At 43.6% G+C, this 19,576-nt stretch overlaps 1 protein-coding gene and 1 long non-coding RNA gene across 2 annotated transcripts in view; one reads left to right on the top strand and one right to left on the bottom strand.

Moving 5' to 3' along the window:
- Nucleotides 1-1,853: 1,853 nt before the first annotated feature.
- On the top strand, nucleotides 1,854-11,176 carry LOC135533159 (uncharacterized). The gene is made up of 3 exons (XR_010454455.1): nucleotides 1,854-1,906; nucleotides 2,141-2,271; nucleotides 10,479-11,176. It is a non-coding gene; the product is annotated as an uncharacterized LOC135533159 (long non-coding RNA).
- Nucleotides 11,177-16,120: 4,944 nt separating this feature from the next.
- Nucleotides 16,121-19,576, bottom strand: part of LOC135533157 (zinc finger CCCH domain-containing protein 13-like) — a 37,392-nt gene continuing 33,936 nt past the window's right edge. The window contains exons 7-10 of the mRNA XM_064960563.1: nucleotides 19,352-19,512; nucleotides 19,010-19,054; nucleotides 16,585-16,701; nucleotides 16,121-16,135 (exon numbers count right to left, since the gene is read on the bottom strand). Coding sequence (XP_064816635.1) covers nucleotides 16,121-16,135; nucleotides 16,585-16,701; nucleotides 19,010-19,054; nucleotides 19,352-19,512 — 338 coding nt within the window. The remainder of the gene's footprint in view (nucleotides 16,136-16,584; nucleotides 16,702-19,009; nucleotides 19,055-19,351; nucleotides 19,513-19,576) is intronic.

Below are 19,576 nucleotides of genomic sequence, written 5' to 3'. Positions count from 1 at the left end.
CCATAAGGGAGGAGAGAGGACATCTTATCCTGCTCCATAAGGGAGGAGGAGGCTCCATAAGGGAGGGGTAGACATCTTATCCTGCTCCATAAGGGAGGAGAGAGATGTTATCCTGCTCCATAAGGGAGGAGATGAGGACATCTCCTATCCATAAGGGAGGGGGGAGATGTACTCCTGTTCCATAAGGGAGGGGGGAGATGTTACTCCTGCTCCATAAGGGAGGGGTGAGATGTTACTCCTGCTCCATAAGGGAGGGGTGAGATGTTACTCCTGCTCCATAAGGGAGGGGGAGATGTTACTCCTGCTCCATAAGGGAGGGGGAGATGTTACTCCTGCTCCATAAGGGAGGGGTGAGATGTTACTCCTGCTCCATAAGGAGGGGGGGAGATGTTACTCCTGCTCCATAAGGGAGGGGGGGAGATGTTACTCCTGCTCCATAAGGGAGGGGGAGATGTTACTCCTGTTCCATAAGGGAGGGGTGAGATGTTACTCCTGCTCCATAAGGGAGGGGTGAGATGTTACTCCTGCTCCATAAGGGAGGGGGTAGATGTTACTCCTGCTCCATAAGGGAGGGGGTAGATGTTACTCCTGTTCCATAAGGGAGGGGTGAGATGTTACTCCTGCTCCATAAGGGAGGGGGTAGATGTTACTCCTGCTCCATAAGGGAGGGGTAGATGTTACTCCTGCTCCATAAGGGAGGGGGTAGATGTTACTCCTGTTCCATAAGGGAGGGGTGAGATGTTACTCCTGCTCCATAAGGGAGGGGGGAGATGTTACTCCTGCTCCATAAGGGAGGGGGAGATGTTACTCCTGTTCCATAAGGGAGGGGTGAGATGTTACTCCTGCTCCATAAGGGAGGGGTGAGATGTTACTCCTGCTCCATAAGGGAGGGGTGAGATGTTACTCCTGCTCCATAAGGGAGGGGGAGATGTTACTCCTGCTCCATGTTCCATAAGGGAGGGGTGAGATGTTACTCCTGCTCCATAAGGGAGGGGTGAGATGTTACTCCTGCTCCATAAGGGAGGGGTAGATGTTACTCCTGCTCCATAAGGGAGGGGGGAGATGTTACTCCTGCTCCATAAGGGAGGGGTAGATGTTACTCCTGCTCCATAAGGGAGGGGGGAGATGTTACTCCTGCTCCATAAGGGAGGGATAGATGTTACTCCTGCTCCATAAGGGAGGGGAGATGTTACTCCTGCTCCATAAGGGAGGGGTGAGATGTTACTCCTGCTCCATAAGGGAGGGGGTAGATGTTACTCCTGCTCCATAAGGGAGGGGGGAGATGTTACTCCTGCTCCATAAGGGAGGGGTAGATGTTACTCCTGCTCCATAAGGGAGGGGGTAGATGTTACTCCTGCTCCATAAGGGAGGGGTGAGATGTTACTCCTGTTCCATAAGGGAGGGGGTAGATGTTACTCCTGTTCCATAAGGGAGGGGTAGATGTTACTCCTGTTCCATAATCTTTCCCTCTTTAGTATCCCTCTTCTGATCTCTCATTAACAACTGAACAAATAATTAACTCCATAATTTAACTCCCATTAGACTTTATAAAATACTGCATGGGCTGAAATACTGTCTGCAGAAGAAATAAGCATGAATTATTATCATTTTAAGGCAAAAATGTACAAACATTGACAAATTTCAGTTCATTGCAGTGCAGTAGAAAAAGTTAAAGAAAGCACTTTGACAATGTTAATTGCTAACCATCACGTTTTTAGGGGAAATAGCAGAACCTTTGGCTACTATGAAGTACTTTCACACAGTTTAAGTCAAGACTATTCAAAAGGCTGGTTTAATTACAGAAGTTGCTTGCTTGAGTCTGATAATAAGAAATCCTCTCTGCCTGCGACAACCTCTACCGGTTTTTCCTGAAGACGTGCCCAAGGCTTATCAGCTCAAGAAAAAGGTAAATGGCATGAATTAAAAGGGGTTCGGCACATTTGGTAGAGGTAATTTCTTGGGTTTGCCATCAACGGTAAAACCACTGTCTCGGGTGAATTGTTTAGGAGTTGTCCTGTCCTCTCCTATGAGTGCACGAAAAGTGGATCTGATAAAACTGGGCGTGTATTTTCCTAGTTTTCCATGTCTCAACACGGCATGTTCTCATTTCAGGACGTCTGCATTTACTTTCATTTCTCAGGTGTGACATGAGTGACTGCTCTTCAGGATCGATTGATATCTACATAGTTCAAGTTTACTTCACGCTCTACTTGATATATAATGACATGTTTATTACATGGAACATTTTATGATGCCGAAAGACCGAAACAGGTGAGTTAGCCAATGTACACCTTGACCTGTCAGAGTATATTTATTGCTGTATGCATGACGATTTTCATTCACTAGTCTGTGTATTCATAGTGTTGTAATAGTAATTCCAAGTGTATCACTCTGATTCACAGTTTATCTGTAAATGAAAACGTTTTGTAGGCTAACATACCTGACTGATGCAATGGTGCCAGAAAATGTTTTATAACATAGCCTAAAGGTTTCAACCGAGGTAGCCTCATCAGATTGAATGAATTCAACACAGGCAAGAATCCTTAATGTATGTAACTGGTATAATCAGTGCATTGATAATGACACAGAATAACTTTTTGCTGTCAATAGAAGTGCAAAAGGTTAGGTTTCATACGGTTTAGGATTTTATATATATATACATATATACACACACACATATATATATATATATACAGATGTGTATACATGTGTATATATATGTGTGTATATATATATATGTGTATATATATGTGTATATATACATGGACAAAAGATGCGCTTTTCTTTCAAAAACAAGGACATTTCTAAGTGACCCCAAACTTTTGAACGGTAGTGTATGTAGTGTGAATATATATATATATATATATATATATATATATATATATACAGTGCCTTGCGAAAGTATTCGGCCCCCTTGAACTTTGCGACCCTTTGCCACATTTCAGGCTTCAAACATAAAGATATAAAACTGTATTTTTTGTGAAGAATCAACAACATGTGGGACAGAATCATGAAGTGGAATTTACATTTATTGGATATTTCAAACTTTTTTAACAAATCAAAAACTGAAAAATTGGGCGTGCAAAATTATTCAGCCCCTTTACTTTCAGTGCAGCAAACTCTCTCCAGAAGTTCAGTGAGGATCTCTGAATGATCCAATGTTGACCTAAATGACTAATGATGATAAATACAATCCACCTGTGTGTAATCAAGTCTCCGTATAAATGCACCTGCACTGTGATAGTCTCAGAGGTCCGTTAAAAGCGCAGAGAGCATCATGAAGAACAAGGAACACACCAGGCAGGTCCGAGATACTGTTGTGAAGAAGTTTAAAGCCGGATTTGGATACAAAAAGATTTCCCAAGCTTTAAACATCCCAAGGAGCACTGTGCAAGCGATAATATTGAAATGGAAGGAGTATCAGACCACTGCAAATCTACCAAGACCTGGCCGTCCCTCTAAACTTTCAGCTCATACAAGGAGAAGACTGATCAGAGATGCAGCCAAGAGGCCCATGATCACTCTGGATGAACTGCAGAGATCTACAGCTGAGGTGGGAGACTCTGTCCATAGGACAACAATCAGTCGTATATTGCACAAATCTGGCCTTTATGGAAGAGTGGCAAGAAGAAAGCCATTTCTTAAAGATATCCATAAAAAGTGTTGTTTAAAGTTTGCCACAAGCCACCTGGGAGACACACCAAACATGTGGAAGAAGGTGCTCTGGTCAGATGAAACCAAAATTGAACTTTTTGGCAACAATGCAAAACGTTATGTTTGGCGTAAAAGCAACACAGCTCATCACCCTGACCAAACCATCCCCACTGTCAAACATGGTGGTGGCAGCATCATGGTTTGGGCCTGCTTTTCTTCAGCAGGGACAGGGAAGATGGTTAAAATTGATGGGAAGATGGATGGATCCAAATACAGGACCATTCTGGAAGAAAACCTGATGGAGTCTGCAAAAGACCTGAGACTGGGACGGAGATTTGTCTTCCAACAAGACAATGATCCAAAACATAAAGCAAAATCTACAATGGAATGGTTCAAAAATAAACATATCCAGGTGTTAGAATGGCCAAGTCCAAGTCCAGACCTGAATCTAATCGAGAATCTGTGGAAAGAACTGAAAACTGCTGTTCACAAATGCTCTCCATCCAACCTCACTGAGCTCGAGCTGTTTTGCAAGGAGGAATGGGAAAAAAATCAGTCTCTTGATGTGAAAAACTGATAGAGACATACCCCAAGCGACTTACAGCTGTAATTGCAGCAAAAGGTGGTGCTACAAAGTATTAACTTAAGGGGGCTGAATAATTTTGCACGCCCAATTTTTCAGTTTTTGATTTATTAAAAGTTTGAAATATCCAATAAATGTTGTTCCACTTCATGATTGTGTCCCACCATTCTTCACAAAAAAAAACAGTTTTATATCTTTATGTTTGAAGCCTGAAATGTGGCAAAGGTCGCAAAGTTCAAGGGGGCCGAATACATTCGCAAGGCAATGTATATATATGTGTGTATATATATGTGTGTATATATGTATATATATATTCACACTACATACACTACCGTTCAAAAGTTTGGGGTCACTTAGAAATGTCCTTGTTTTTGAAAGAAAAGCGCATCTTTTGTCCATTAAAATAACATCAACTTGATCAGAAATATAGTGTAGACATTGTTAATGTTGTAAATGACTATTGTAGCTGGAAACTGTGTTTTTTTTTAAATGGAATATCTACATAGGCGCACAGAGGCCCATTATGAGCAACCATCACTCCTGTGTTCCAATGTCACATTATGTTAGCTAATCCAAGTTGATCATTTTAAAAGGGTAATTGATAATTACAAAACCCTTTTGCAATTATGTTAGCACAGCTGAAAACTGTTGTATGATTAAAGAAGCAATAAAACTGGCCTTCTTTAGACTAGTTGAGTATCTGGAGCATCAGCATTTGTGGGTTCGATTACAGGCTCAAAGTGGCTAGAAACAAAGCACTTTCTTCTGAAACTTATCAGTCTATTCTTGATCTGAGATATGAAGGCTATTCCATGTGAGAAATTGCCAAGAAACTGAAGATCTCGTACAACGCTGTGTACTACTCCCTTCACAGAACAGCGCAAACTGGCCCTAACCAGAATAGAAAGAGGAGTGGGAGGCCCCGGTGCACAACTGAGTAGGAGGACAAGTACATTAGAGTTTCTAGTTTGAGAAACAGATACCTCACAGGTCCTCAACTGGCAGCTTCATTAAATAGTACCCGCAAAACACCAGTCTCAACGTCAACAATGAATAGGCGACTCCGAGATGCTGGCTTTCTAGGCAGAGTTGCAAAGAAAGAGCCATATCTCAGATTGGCCAAAAAAAATAAAAGATTAAGATGCGCAAAAGAACACAGACACTGGACAGAGGAACTGTGCCTAGAAAATGTGCTTTTCTTTCAAAAACAAGAACATTTCTAAGCTGACCCCAAACTTTTGAACGGTGGTGTATATATGGTAATACTTGAGCAAAGAACCATATTGCTGTATTGGAATAGTTGTAACTACAATGATAAGACAAATCATTAATGACACAAATCTCCTCGAGGACTGTAACAATGTACAACATTACCCTATATCTCACAGGGTCCTTTCCAAGTGTCACAAGTTGCCCACACAGCTAGAAACCTTGCCTGAGATGCGCTGATGAATTTCAGTCATTGTTTCTGGTAGTGTGTGTAGCAGGTATGTCAACAGGTGTCAATGCCTCTGGTTAAGTTGTGAGAAACAATGTTTTAATAACCTGAGAAGAGTTTGCCTGATATTGGGAAGGTTTCTAGTCACAGAAAAAGCCTTAACTTCAAACATGATCGAAGGAGATCCTCCACTGAAAGTGCTTCTTCGTCCAGAACGAGGCTTAATCTGTCCGGGAAACCAGGCCGTAACACTCATACGTATGGTTACAGGCAGGGGGCAGTGATGTGTCTCAAAGGAGAATAGAACCATTGTATGACGTCGTGTACTGTGGGCAGTTTCAGTGGTGTTGCCACATCCAAGCGAACCATGACAATGTCAGGTATGTTGGTAAACCAGCTCTACTGAAGCACCAACCCCTCCTTTCTACTTCAATTCACAGGGAAGAGTTAGACGAAATGGGACATTGTACTTTCCCTGATGACTGCAACCCAGCATGACTCACTTTCATCTTTTTTTATTCTCTCCTTTTGCAGGAGACATGTTTGTGCTGCAGGTAAAAACCAGGGCATCACCAGAATGATGTTATACCTTTATACATGTTCTCTCTACAGGTAAAACCAGGGCATCACCAGAATGATGTTATTCCTGTATACATGTTCTCTCTACAGGTAAAACCAGGGCATCACCAGAATGATGTTATTCCTGTATACATGTTCTCTCTACAGGTAAAACCAGGGCATCACCAGAATGATGTTATTCCTGTATACATGTTCTCTCTACAGGTAAAACCAGGGCATCACCAGAATGATGTTATACCTGTATACATGTTCTCTCTACAGGTAAAACCAGGGCATCACCAGAACGATGTTATACCTGTATACATGTTCTCTCTACAGGTAAAACCAGGGCATCACCAGAACGATGTTATTCCTGTATACATGTTCTCTCTACAGGTAAAACCAGGGCATCACCAGAACGATGTTATACCTGTATACATGTTCTCTCTACAGGTAAAACCAGGGCATCACCAGAATGATGTTATACCTGTATACATGTTCTCTCTACAGGTAAAACCAGGGCATCACCAGAATGATGTTATACCTGTATACATGTTCTCTCTACAGGTAAAACCAAGGCATCACCAGAATGATGTTATTCCTGTATACATGTTCTCTCTCTACAGGTAAAACCAGGGCATCACCAGAATGATGTTATTCCTGTATACATGTTCTCTCTACAGGTAAAACCAGGGCATCACCAGAATTATGTTATACCTGTATACATGTTCTCTCTACAGGTAAAACCAGGGCATCACCAGAATGATGTTATACCTGTATACATGTTCTCTCTACAGGTAAAACCAGGGCATCACCAGAATGATGTTATACCTGTATACATGTTCTCTCTACAGGTAAAACCAGGGCATCACCAGAACGATGTTATACCTGTATACATGTTCTCTCTACAGGTAAAACCAGGGCATCACCAGAACGATGTTATTCCTGTATACATGTTCTCTCTACAGGTAAAACCAGGGCATCACCAGAACGATGTTATACCTGTATACATGTTCTCTCTACAGGTAAAACCAGGGCATCACCAGAATGATGTTATACCTGTATACATGTTCTCTCTACAGGTAAAACCAGGGCATCACCAGAATGATGTTATACCTGTATACATGTTCTCTCTACAGGTAAAACCAGGGCATCACCAGAATGACGTTATTCCTGTATACATGTTCTCTTTCTACAGGTAAAACCAGGGCATCACCAGAATGATGTTATTCCTGTATACATGTTCTCTCTACAGGTAAAACCAGGGCATCACCAGAATGATGTTATACCTGTATACATGTTCTCTCTACAGGTAAAACCAGGGCATCACCAGAATGATGTTATACCTGTATACATGTTCTCTCTACAGGTAAAACCAGGGCATCACCAGAATGATGTTATACCTGTATACATGTTCTCTCTACAGGTAAAACCAGGGCATCACCAGAATGATGTTATACCTGTATACATGTTCTCTCTACAGGTAAAACCAGGGCATCACCAGAATGATGTTATTCCTGTATACATGTTCTCTCTACAGGTAAAACCATGGCATCACCAGAATGATGTTATTCCTGTATACATGTTCTCTCTACAGGTAAAACCAGGGCATCACCAGAATGATGTTATACCTGTATACATGTTCTCTCTCTACAGGTAAAACCAGGGCATCCCAGAATGATGTTATTCCTGTATACATGTTCTCTCTCTACAGGTAAAACCAGGGCATCGCCAGAATGATGTTATTCCTGTATACATGTTCTCTCTCTACAGGTAAAACCAGGGCATCACCAGAGCGATGTTATTCCTGTATACATGTTCTCTCTACAGGTAAAACCATGGCATCACCAGAATGATGTTATACCTGTATACATGTTCTCTCTACAGGTAAAACCAGGGCATCGCCAGAATGATGTTATACCTGTATACATGTTCTCTCTACAGGTAAAACCATGGCATCACCAGAATGATGTTATTCCTGTATACATGTTCTCTCTACAGTTAAAACCAGGGCATCACCAGAATGATGTTATACCTGTATACATGTTCTCTCTACAGGTAAAACCAGGGCATCACCAGAATGATGTTATACCTGTATACATGTTCTCTCTCTACAGGTAAAACCATGGCATCACCAGAATGATGTTATACCTGTATACATGTTCTCTCTCTACAGGTAAAACCAGGGCATCACCAGAATGATGTTATACCTGTATACATGTTCTCTCTCTACAGGTAAAACCAGGGCATCACCAGAATGATGTTATACCTGTATACATGTTCTCTCTCTACAGGTAAAACCAGGGCATCACCAGAATGATGTTATACCTGTATACATGTTCTCTCTACAGGTAAAACCAGGGCATCACCAGAATGATGTTATACCTGTATACATGTTCTCTCTCTACAGGTAAAACCAGGGCATCGCCAGAATGATGTTATACCTGTATACATGTTCTCTCTCTACAGGTAAAACCAGGGCATCACCAGAACGATGTTATTCCTGTATACATGTTCTTTCTACAGTTAAAACCAGGGCATCACCAGAATGATGTTATACCTGTATACATGTTCTCTCTACAGGTAAAACCAGGGCATCACCAGAATGATGTTATTCCTGTATACATGTTCTTTCTACAGTTAAAACCAGGGCATCACCAGAATGATGTTATACCTGTATACATGTTCTCTCTCTACAGGTAAAACCAGGGCATCACCAGAATGATGTTATACCTGTATACATGTTCTCTCTCTACAGGTAAAACCAGGGCATCACCAGAATGACGTTATTCCTGTATACATGTTCTCTCTACAGGTAAAACCAGGGCATCACCAGAATGATGTTATACCTGTATACATGTTCTCTCTCTACAGGTAAAACCAGGGCATCACCAGAATGATGTTATTCCTGTATACATGTTCTCTCTACAGGTAAAACCAGGGCATCACCAGAATGATGTTATACCTGTATACATGTTCTCTCTACAGGTAAAACCAGGGCATCACCAGAATGATGTTATACCTGTATACATGTTCTCTCTCTACAGGTAAAACCAGGGCATCACCAGAATGATGTTATTCCTGTATACATGTTCTCTCTCTACAGGTAAAACCAGGGCATCACCAGAATGATGTTATACCTGTATACATGTTCTCTCTCTACAGTTAAAACCAGGGCATCACCAGAATGATGTTATTCCTGTATACATGTTCTCTCTACAGGTCAGTGGGAATACCCAGACCAACATTTTTCCCTGACAAGAGGAACCTTAAAGATGGAATGCAGCACAACACAAGTTCTCAGTGTAACATTATAACACTGTAAACAATAAGGCTTTTTCAACTTACTAGATGTCTTTTAGTCAATTAAAAGTCATTATTACTTATAATGTGTATGTGGTGCTGACTCAAAACTAAATGAGAAGTCACATCAACTCAATTTGTTTAAGTTATGATAACAAATTCACTTTTTATTCAACAAGCTCTACTGCAGGTAGAGTTTTTCTAATTGTTTTTAATATCTTTGTTTTTGCATGTGTGTTTTTGATTGATTAATCTTATACTAAACAAAGATAAATAACATACATTTTTCAACATTCATCAAATCATTTAGTTACATTTTTTGCATCCATTACTGAAATGGAAAGGGCAGTCCATCATTACTCTAAGACATGAAGGTCAGTCAATCCGGAAAATTTCAAGAACTTTTACATTTCTTCAAGTGCAGTTGCAAAAACTATCAAGCACTATGATGAAACTGGCTCTCATGAGGACCGCCACAGGAAAGGAAGACCCAGAGTTACCTCTGCTGCAGAGGATAAGTTCATTAGAGTTACCAGCCTCAGAAATAAAAAAATTCTTCACAAAGTTCAAGTAACAGACACATCTCAACATCAATTGTTCAGAGGAGACTGTGTAAATCAGGCCTTCATGGTTGAATTATTGCAAGCGAACCACAACTAAAGGACACCAATAAGAAGAAGAGACTTGGGCCAAGAAACACGAGTAATGGACATTAGACTGGTGGAAAACAGCTGTGTCTTTGTGAGAGACAGAGTAGGTGAACGGATGATCTCAGCATGTGTGGTTCCCACCGTGAAGTATGGAGGAAGAGGGGTGATGGAGTGGGGCTGCTTTGCTTGTGACACTGTCAGTGACTTATTTAGAATTCAAGGCACACTTAACCAGCGATATGCCATCCCATCTAGCTTGCACTTAGTGGGACTATCATTTGTTTTTCAACAGGACAATGACCCAACACACCTCCAGGCTGTATAAGGGCTATTTGACCAAGAAGGAGAGTGATGGAGTGCTGCATCAGATGACTTGGCCTCCACAATCATCCGCCCTCAACCCAATTGAGATGGTTTGGGATGAGTTGGACCACAGAGGGAAGGAAAAGCAGACAAGTGCTCAGCATATGTGGGAACTCCTTCGAGACTGTTGGAAAAACATTCCAGGTGAAGCTAGTTGAGAGAATGACAAGAGTGTGCAAAGCTGTCATCAAGTCAAAGGGTGGCTTCTTTGAAGAATCTAAAACATATTTCGATTTGTTTAAAACATTTTTGGTTTCTACATGATTTCATGTTATTTCATAGTTGTGATGTCTTCACTAATAGTCTACAATGTAGAATATAGTAAAAAATAAAATAAAACCCTTGAATGAGTAGGTGCGTCCAAACTTTTGACTGGTACTGTATGTAAATAAGATAATGTTATTTTTAATAAATTTGCACAAAAATAACTTCTGTTCATATTATTTTTTTGTATGTAGATTGATGAGGACAAAAAAGTTTTTAATCAATTTTAGAATATAACTAATGTAACAAAATGTGGGAAAGTGAAGGGATCTGAATACGCTATATGTGACTTGCAAGAAGGGTTGCACAATTCTGGTACATTTTCCAGGAATCCTGGTTGGAAAATTCCTTAAATATTATCAAACCAGAATATATATTTTCTTTATCTGGTAATTCGGAGAAAATTACTGGAATTTTGCTACCCTACTTGCAGGCCTGATGTGTCCTGTAAACCTCAAGTTTCAGACAACTGTAGGAGGGTGAAACTAGACCTCATATAAGGCCTTATGAGATATGTAATGTATGGTCATAAAGAGTATAATTATAATATTTGCCTAGCAACTCACTTGGTTAAAGGCCACAGGAGTGAAGATTAACAGAAATTAACAACCATGTCTCTATCACTAACAAATGCAGTCATGGGTGGTAACTCTGCAATTCACTCTAAAAGGCACGGCACACTGAGAAATGATATTGAAGGCCTGGCTAAGTGGGTGTATTATTCAAAATGGTCAAGCTGATCTAGAACCCCAACAAATCTAGAACTCCTACAGTGTCACAGTGACTATTGTTTAATGACTACAAAATAAGTAGCTGTACGACGATATATTAAGTGCCAGGTTTTGAGTAATGGCAGCACATTGGGATGTAGAGTATGGTTGACTATACACTGACATGGTGTGTGCTTTGATTGCCAATGGAAAGGGATACAGGGCTGTTGAACAACTTGCAATATGGTTTTCCAGCCATGTGTTGTATAATATCTGCCAACTAAACCTGTAACTCACAGAATAAATGCTGTAAGCAAATTCCTGAGTCTGAATTTTCCAGGACAGCCAACGGCACCACATGCTCAACACATTTAGGCTAGTTGGGCCTTTCATAAACCATTCACTTGTGCCTTGCATCATACTTTGATCTCCAATAGTCTTGATAGAAATGTGATACAGAACCTGAAGTTAGACAAATAATTGTAAATAAACACATGCAAATGTCAATGTCAACTGTTTATTCAGTTCATGATACAAAAACAGTCACAGTAAGTGTCAACAGTCACTTTTATGATTTCATTTGTAGATTACATTCAGGCTCTGGATGGCAAAACAAAAATTTTACTTGATTTTGGTTCAGATTGCACTCAAAGCATATAGGACAATCATTACACAGCAATCACCAATATGCACTCACTGTGTGATCAGATAATGTACATGTTTTAATTTGATATTCAATATGTCCACAAGATGGTGCTATTATCCCACAAAAAGACAGATCTCAGTTCTGGGCGGTTCTACACCAATACTCCTCACCGTCATTACCCTAGAAGGAGCTGAGATTCCCCGTTATCTACAAGTCCCTGAAAAAACAAAAAACATCCCTATGGCACAAATCCCATCCATCCAACAAGTCAGAACATTTCACACATCTAGAATGTCTTTGATACGCACAGAAGTCTCAAAAAAAAAGAAAGTATTGAGGCAGACGCTACCAACTTGGACAAAGCATATCAACAACAAAAACACCATCATAGACTATGATGAACATCACTCAATGGAAAAATGTAAATACGACGGAATCATAACATGTCATTAGATCAAACTGGACACTGTGTGGGATTACTCTTTATATGTAATACACAATAATTAGGCTATAATACATGATATGAACATGGTGGTACCATGACCATTGGCAGTACAGTATGTCTCCGTCCCAAATGGCACCCTAATTCCTACTTTTAACCAAAGCACGATTGGCCCTGGTCAAAAGTAGTGCACTAATATATATATATATATATATATATATATATTAGGGAATATGGTGCAATTTTGGGATGTATTCTCTCTCTAACAGTCCCTATATAGTCTCCTGTAATCCCTTTGATATAGCGTGGATCCTATTAAAGTATGAAGTCTGGTAATCAAAGTGTTTAATCTATCACCACCCTCATTCAATACGGAAAACAACAAAGATGAAACTGGCCATGGAGCAGTTGACCCCCATTGCCCAGCTGTCGGGAGAAGTTGACCCCCATTGCCCAGCTGTCGGGAGAAGTTGACCCCCATTGCCCAGCTGTCGGGAGAAGTTGACCCCCATTGCCCAGCTGTCGGGAGAAGTTGACCCCCATTGCCCAGCTGTCGGGAGAAGTTGACCCCCATTGCCCAGCTGTCGGGAGAAGTGGACCCCCATTGCCCAGCTGTCGGGAGAAGTGGACCCCCATTGCCCAGCTGTCGGGAGAAGTGGACCCCCATTGCCAAGCTGTCGGGAGAAGTGGACCCCCATTGCCCAGCTGTCGGGAGAAGTTGACCCCCATTGCCCAGCTGTCGGGAGAAGTTGACCCCCATTGCCCAGCTGTCGGGAGAAGTTGACCCCCATTGCCCAGCTGTCGGGAGAAGTTGACCCCCATTGCCCAGCTGTCGGGAGAAGTTGACCCCCATCACCCAGCTGTCGGGAGAAGTTGACCCCCATCACCCATCTGTCTGAGTCTAAAGGTCCCATTGAGTGGAATTACATCATGTTCTCACTTGCTCTGTTGATTCAGTGGATGACTAATACGTCCCTCTACTTTGTTAACCCTGGGAATGTTTACTCATGTTACACGCACAGGAAGTGATAACCCTCTTAGAGAGTGGTGTGTGTGTGAGACAGAGGGAGTGAAGGCATTTCACGAGGAATGGTATGTACTGGAAACAAGAAATGCCCTTTAAGAGTAATGCCAAATAAGATTAAATAAAAGTATATAAAAGTAAATAAAATGCAGAAACAGTAATTCAGACGCGACTTTCACTTTAACAGGCGACCAACGAGTCAACAATTCAATCAATGGACACTGTCGGTTAGGAAAAACACATCCGGGGGAGTATTCACTTTTGTACACTGTAGCAAAACATACAGCAATGGAAAATGTTTTGCAACAAAAACAAGAGTTTCTATTGGACAAATTCAGGTTGGTCCCTCCCAGTTTTGTCCCGTTCCTAGTGACTACAGCTCTGACAAAACAAGCACAATGTTATGTTTGGCACAGATCTGAAATGTACATGCATTCAATTCCTACTGGTCCACTTCTATTAGCGCTGAAAGCATTTGCCAATGCCAGTTTGTAAGCAGATAAGACAAAATCAAATACTGACGGCACATCCAATCAAATATATTAGGGCTAATATTTAAAATAGCATGTTTTGTTAATCCACAAAACAACTCATTGGGGTTTGCGGTGGCTTGTGCTCTAGTTGACTAACAAGGAATATGTCAGAGTTTCACAAAGAGAACAGAACACATTCAGTAAGTATGCACATAAAAACACAATGATAGCAGTGTGTCCTACAACACTTCACCTCCAAGCCCGTATTCTCAGCAGCTATATACACCAGCCCCTTAGAAAGACATGGGAACACAGGTAGAGCGCTTGCAGAGAGCAACCAGTCCACATACGATCACCATTCGCTTCCGGACTGGAAGAAGTTAACAGAAAAAGATCCATTCTCCTGATATAAGAGAGTTTTGGACTGTGGGTCGGTCATGTTGTTCAGCCTTGATGTGCAGCACGATACAAGGACAGGAGAACTGGAACCTGGGAGTGCACAGAACCACGCGGCCACCATTTTGGCTCCAAAGACAGGCACATCCCATAGACAGCCATAGATACAGAGACAGAGATTGCACAGTTATATATCCAGCAAAGGCCTGATCCACCATGACGAGCATGATCCACGGAGGGACAGAAACACCAGCAAACGACTAATACAGCAAAACAGGAACACTTCACTCTTTTTTAAATCTTCATCTTCCACATCATCATCCACAGTTAAGAGCCAGCAGGAGTTAGAATATCACTACGCGTCTCCTTTCGGTTGTCTTTGTTGTCACGCCAATTAAAATAGAAAACAAATGACAGCGTGCAAGTTTCAGCTCTCAGCTGCCCCTCTTGACCAACACCCTTCCCAAACCCACTGCCAACGACTAGGTACATTGTTCCAAGGCTCTTGGCCAATAGAAAGTGATGGGAGTTTTAAAAATACAGCAATGAAAAAAACAAACAAATAAAAACTCAGATGGATGGTTTAGGAAGCCTCGGTCACTGTCTGTAATAGACACCTAGAACATATAGGGAGGAGAGAGAGAACGCATTAGCTTGATCTTTAATACCTAATAATATAACCACTGGCTAGAATGTTTGGAGCTCTCTAAGAAATACATTTGGTGTATGCCAACCATGTGGTATGCTGGACAGAACGTTAGCTGTATGAGAAGTGTTAAATCTAAATTCTTTGGGTTTTAGGTTGAGGCCCGAGTTAAACCCGACAAAAATAGCTGAATTTACCTTTGTAAGACGCATCAGGTCGCGCTGGAGACCCGGAAGAATAGTGGCTCCCTGAGTAGCTGGACTCCACATTCTCATAGTTATGGGGAGGAGGTTGAGAAGGCCTGTGAGAGGGCAGAGAGAGAGAGAAAATATTATTTTAAGGCCATAATATTGTTGCAACACGGGGTGTATTCATGTTGTTTATTCATGGCAGGCTAATGACAGAGTGAGGCCAGCGCCTGGCAGGCTAATGACAGAGTGAGGCCAGCGCCTGGCAGGCTAATGACAGAGTGAGGCCAGCGCCTGGCAGGCTAATGACAGAGTGAGGCCAGCGCCTGGCAGGCTAATGACAGAGTGAGGCCAGCGCCTGGCAGGCTAATGACAGAGTGAGGCCAGCGCCTGGCAGGCTAATGACAGAGTGAGGCCAGCGCCTGGCAGGCTAATGACAGAGTGAGGCCAGCGCCTGGCAGGCTAATGACAGAGTGAGGCCAGCGCCTGGCAGGCTAATGACAGAGTGAGGCCAGCGCCTGGCAGGCTAATGACAGAGTGAGGCCAGCGCCTGGCAGGCTAATGACAGAGTGAGGCCAGCGCCTGGCAGGCTAATGACAGAGTGAGGCCAGCACCTGGCAGGCTAATGACAGAGTGAGGCCAGCGCCTGGCAGGCTAATGACAGAGTGAGGCCAGCGCCTGGCAGGCTAATGACAGAGTGAGGCCAGCACCTGGCAGGCTTTTGGTGGTTCCTGGGCTAATGACAGAGTGAGGCCTCCCTGGCAGGCTGGGATGACACTACCTCACTCTGAGCTTGGCTGGAATGACAGAGACAGGCCATCTTCCTGGCAGGTCTTATGACAGAGTTGATAAAAAAACCTGAAAGGCTAATGACAGATGATCAGAATACTGGCATGCTAATGACAGAGTAAAGTCAGCGCCTCAGGCTAATGACAGAGTGAGGCCAGCACCTGGCAGGCTAATGACAGAGTGGTCTCAGCCCTGGCAGGCTCCTGACAGAGTGAGGCCTCATCCCAGGCTTTTCTCCTTCCTGGGCTTCTTGTATTCCTCCTCTCCCAGTCTCCATCAGCAACTCCTGGCTTGGCTGGAACACACACAGACAGACATCATCTTCAGTCTGGTCTTATCAACAAGTTGATAAAAAAATGAAACACATATCTTGATGATCAGAATACTGTACATGTAGTTCTAAATCATAAAGTCATCTCATCCAGAAAAATAAGGAGAGAGAGAGAGAGAGAGTTACCTTGTGGTCTCCTCCCTCTGGCCTCCTCCTCTCTTCGGGCCTCATCCCCTGTTTCTCCTTCTCTCTGGACTTCTTGTAATCCATCTTCTCCCGCTCCATCAGCAACCTGGCTATCTCCTGACAACACCAATACAATGTGGTTATTCTAATCCCGCTCCATCAGCAACCTGGCTATCTCCTGAGCAACACCAATACAACGTGGCTATCTCCTGACAACACCAATACAATGTGGTTATTCTAATCCCGCTCCATCAGCAACCTGGCTATCTCCTGAGCAACACCAATACAATGTGGTTATTCTAATCCCGCTCCATCAGCAACCTGGCTATCTCCTGACAACACCAATACAATGTGGTTATTCTAATCCCGCTCCATCAGCAACCTGGCTATCTCCTGACAACACCAATACAATGTGGTTATTCTAATCCCGCTCCATCAGCAACCTGGCTATCTCCTGACCAACACCAATACAACGTGGTTATTCTAATCCCGCTCCATCAGCAACCTGGCTATCTCCTGACAACACCAATACAACGTGGTTATCTCTTGGCAACACCAATACAACGTGGTTATTCTAATCCCGCTCCATCAGCAACCTGGCTATCTCCTGACCAACACCAATACAACGTGGCTATCTCCTGACAACACCAATACAATGTGGTTATTCTAATCCCAGCACCATCAGCAACCTGGCTATCTCCTGACAACACCAATACAACGTGGTTATTCTAATCCCGCACCATCAGCAACCTGGCTATCTCCTGGCAGCACCAATACAACGTGGTTATCTCCTGGCAACACCAATACAACGTGGTTATTCTAATCCCAGCACCATCAGCAGCCGTGGCTATCTCCTGGCAGCACCAATACAATGTGGTTATCTCCTGACAACACCAATACAACGTGGTTATCTCCTGGCAACACCAATACAACGTGGTCATTCTAAGCCCGGTTGCTGATGGAGCGGGCTATCTCCTGGCAACACCGATGGAGCGGGCTACCAATACAACGTGGCCGTCTCCTGGCAGCACCAATACAACGTGGCCGTCTCCTGGCAGCACCAATACAACGTGGCCGTCTCCTGGCAGCACCAATACAACGTGGCCGTCTCCTGGCAGCACCAATACAGCGTGGCCGTCTCCTGGCAGCACCAATACAGCGTGGCCGTCTCCTGGCAGCACCAATACAACGTGGCCGTCTCCTGGCAGCACCAATACAACGTGGCCGTCTCCTGGCAGCACCAATACAGCGTGGCCGTCTCCTGGCAGCACCAATACAGCGTGGCCGTCTCCTGGCAGCACCAATACAGCGTGGCCGTCTCCTGGCAGCACCAATACAGCGTGGCCGTCTCCTGGCAGCACCAATACAGCGTGGCCGTCTCCTGGCAACACCAATACAGCGTGGCCGTCTCCTGGCAACACCAATACAGCGTGGCCGTCTCCTGGCAGCACCAATACAACGTGGCCGTCTCCTGGCAACACCAATACAGCGTGGCCGTCTCCTGGCAACACCAATACAGCGTGGCCGTCTCCTGGCAGCACCAATACAGCGTGGCCCTCTCCTGGCAGCACCAATACAGCGTGGCCGTCTCCTGGCAGCACCAATACAGCGTGGCCGTCTCCTGGCAACACCAATACAGCGTGGCCGTCTCCTGGCAACACCAATACAGCGTGGCCGTCTCCTGGCAACACCAATACAGCGTGGCCGTCTCCTGGCAACACCAATACAGCGTGGCCGTCTCCTGGCAACACCAATACAGCGTGGCCGTCTCCTGGCAACACCAATACAGCGTGGCCGTCTCCTGGCAACACCAATACAACGTGGCCGTCTCCTGGCAACACCAATACAACGTGGCCGTCTCCTGGCAACACCAATACAACGTGGCCGTCTCCTGGCAACACCAATACAACGTGGCCGTCTCCTGGCAACACCAATACAACGTGGTCGTCTCCTGGCAACACCAATACAACGTGGTCGTCTCCTGACAACACCAATACCACGTTTACTATACAGTTACAGTACAAACAGACACTTTTTCCCAATGAATTTGAGAGTGGCTCCATTTCTCCAGCTGTTTACTAAAACAAGAGGCGGGGTAACAGTATGTTGTTCCTCCAATCTGAGATTGTCCCTTACAGGCACATAGTGTTGCTTCATATGGCTCCCGCCACACACGGATATAACCATGATGTGGCGAGATTTGATTACCCAGGTTAACACTGACCAAAAGGAGTGAATGGACCAAGGGACATAATTTATTTAACAAAGGTAAACAACTTTTACACTCAGTACCTTGCTTCGTTGATGTGTCAAAAGTTGACTTGAGACAGGACAAGAGAGTGAGAGAAAATGAAAGAGAGCGTGAGAAAGTGAGTCGGTCAGTGACGACTGTTCCAGACAGAGAAGCGGCCGGCCGTCTACTCACCTCATCCTGAGCCACTTGGGCCGCACGCTTGTCCATCTTGCTTGCCTGGAACCGAAAAATAATTACGAACCAATTGAGTCATATTTTCCCTCAGCATAGAACATTCTGTTCCCTGGGCTCTATCATGACATAACATAGGAAGTGACTGTTGAGACAGAGCATTTCTCACAGATATCTGAAGCTGCACAATACAAAGCTGAGGTCTACTGAATGTTATGTATGCTAACTAAACGATGGGACAGAGTTTTAGCTACCATGTTGTCCAAGGGTTTTATGATGTTTTAATAAGGGTGTTATATTGTCCTAATGACTGTGTTATAAGAGGTAAGTTCTGTCACTGACCAGTTCTCTCACCTTCACCTCTTCCTCCTGTAGTTTCCGGGCCACCTCCATGTCCAGCAGCTCCTGCTCCCGCAGGTCCAGCTTAGTGATGCCCTGGGTGGCCTCGTCCAGCCCGTAATTCCCTGCTCCATGACCCCCTGGTCCTCCTTGCACAATACGACCTGCAGGGGGCGCCACATACAGAGTAAATACAGCTGTTTTTAGTCTAGAACAGTGTTTCCCAAT

This window comes from Oncorhynchus masou, unplaced genomic scaffold (genome assembly GCF_036934945.1).
Source record: "Oncorhynchus masou masou isolate Uvic2021 unplaced genomic scaffold, UVic_Omas_1.1 unplaced_scaffold_2253, whole genome shotgun sequence".
Lineage (NCBI taxonomy): Eukaryota > Metazoa > Chordata > Actinopteri > Salmoniformes > Salmonidae > Oncorhynchus > Oncorhynchus masou.
The sequence above is the reverse complement of the archived record's forward strand: the minus strand, read 5'-3'. Positions and strand labels throughout refer to the sequence as shown.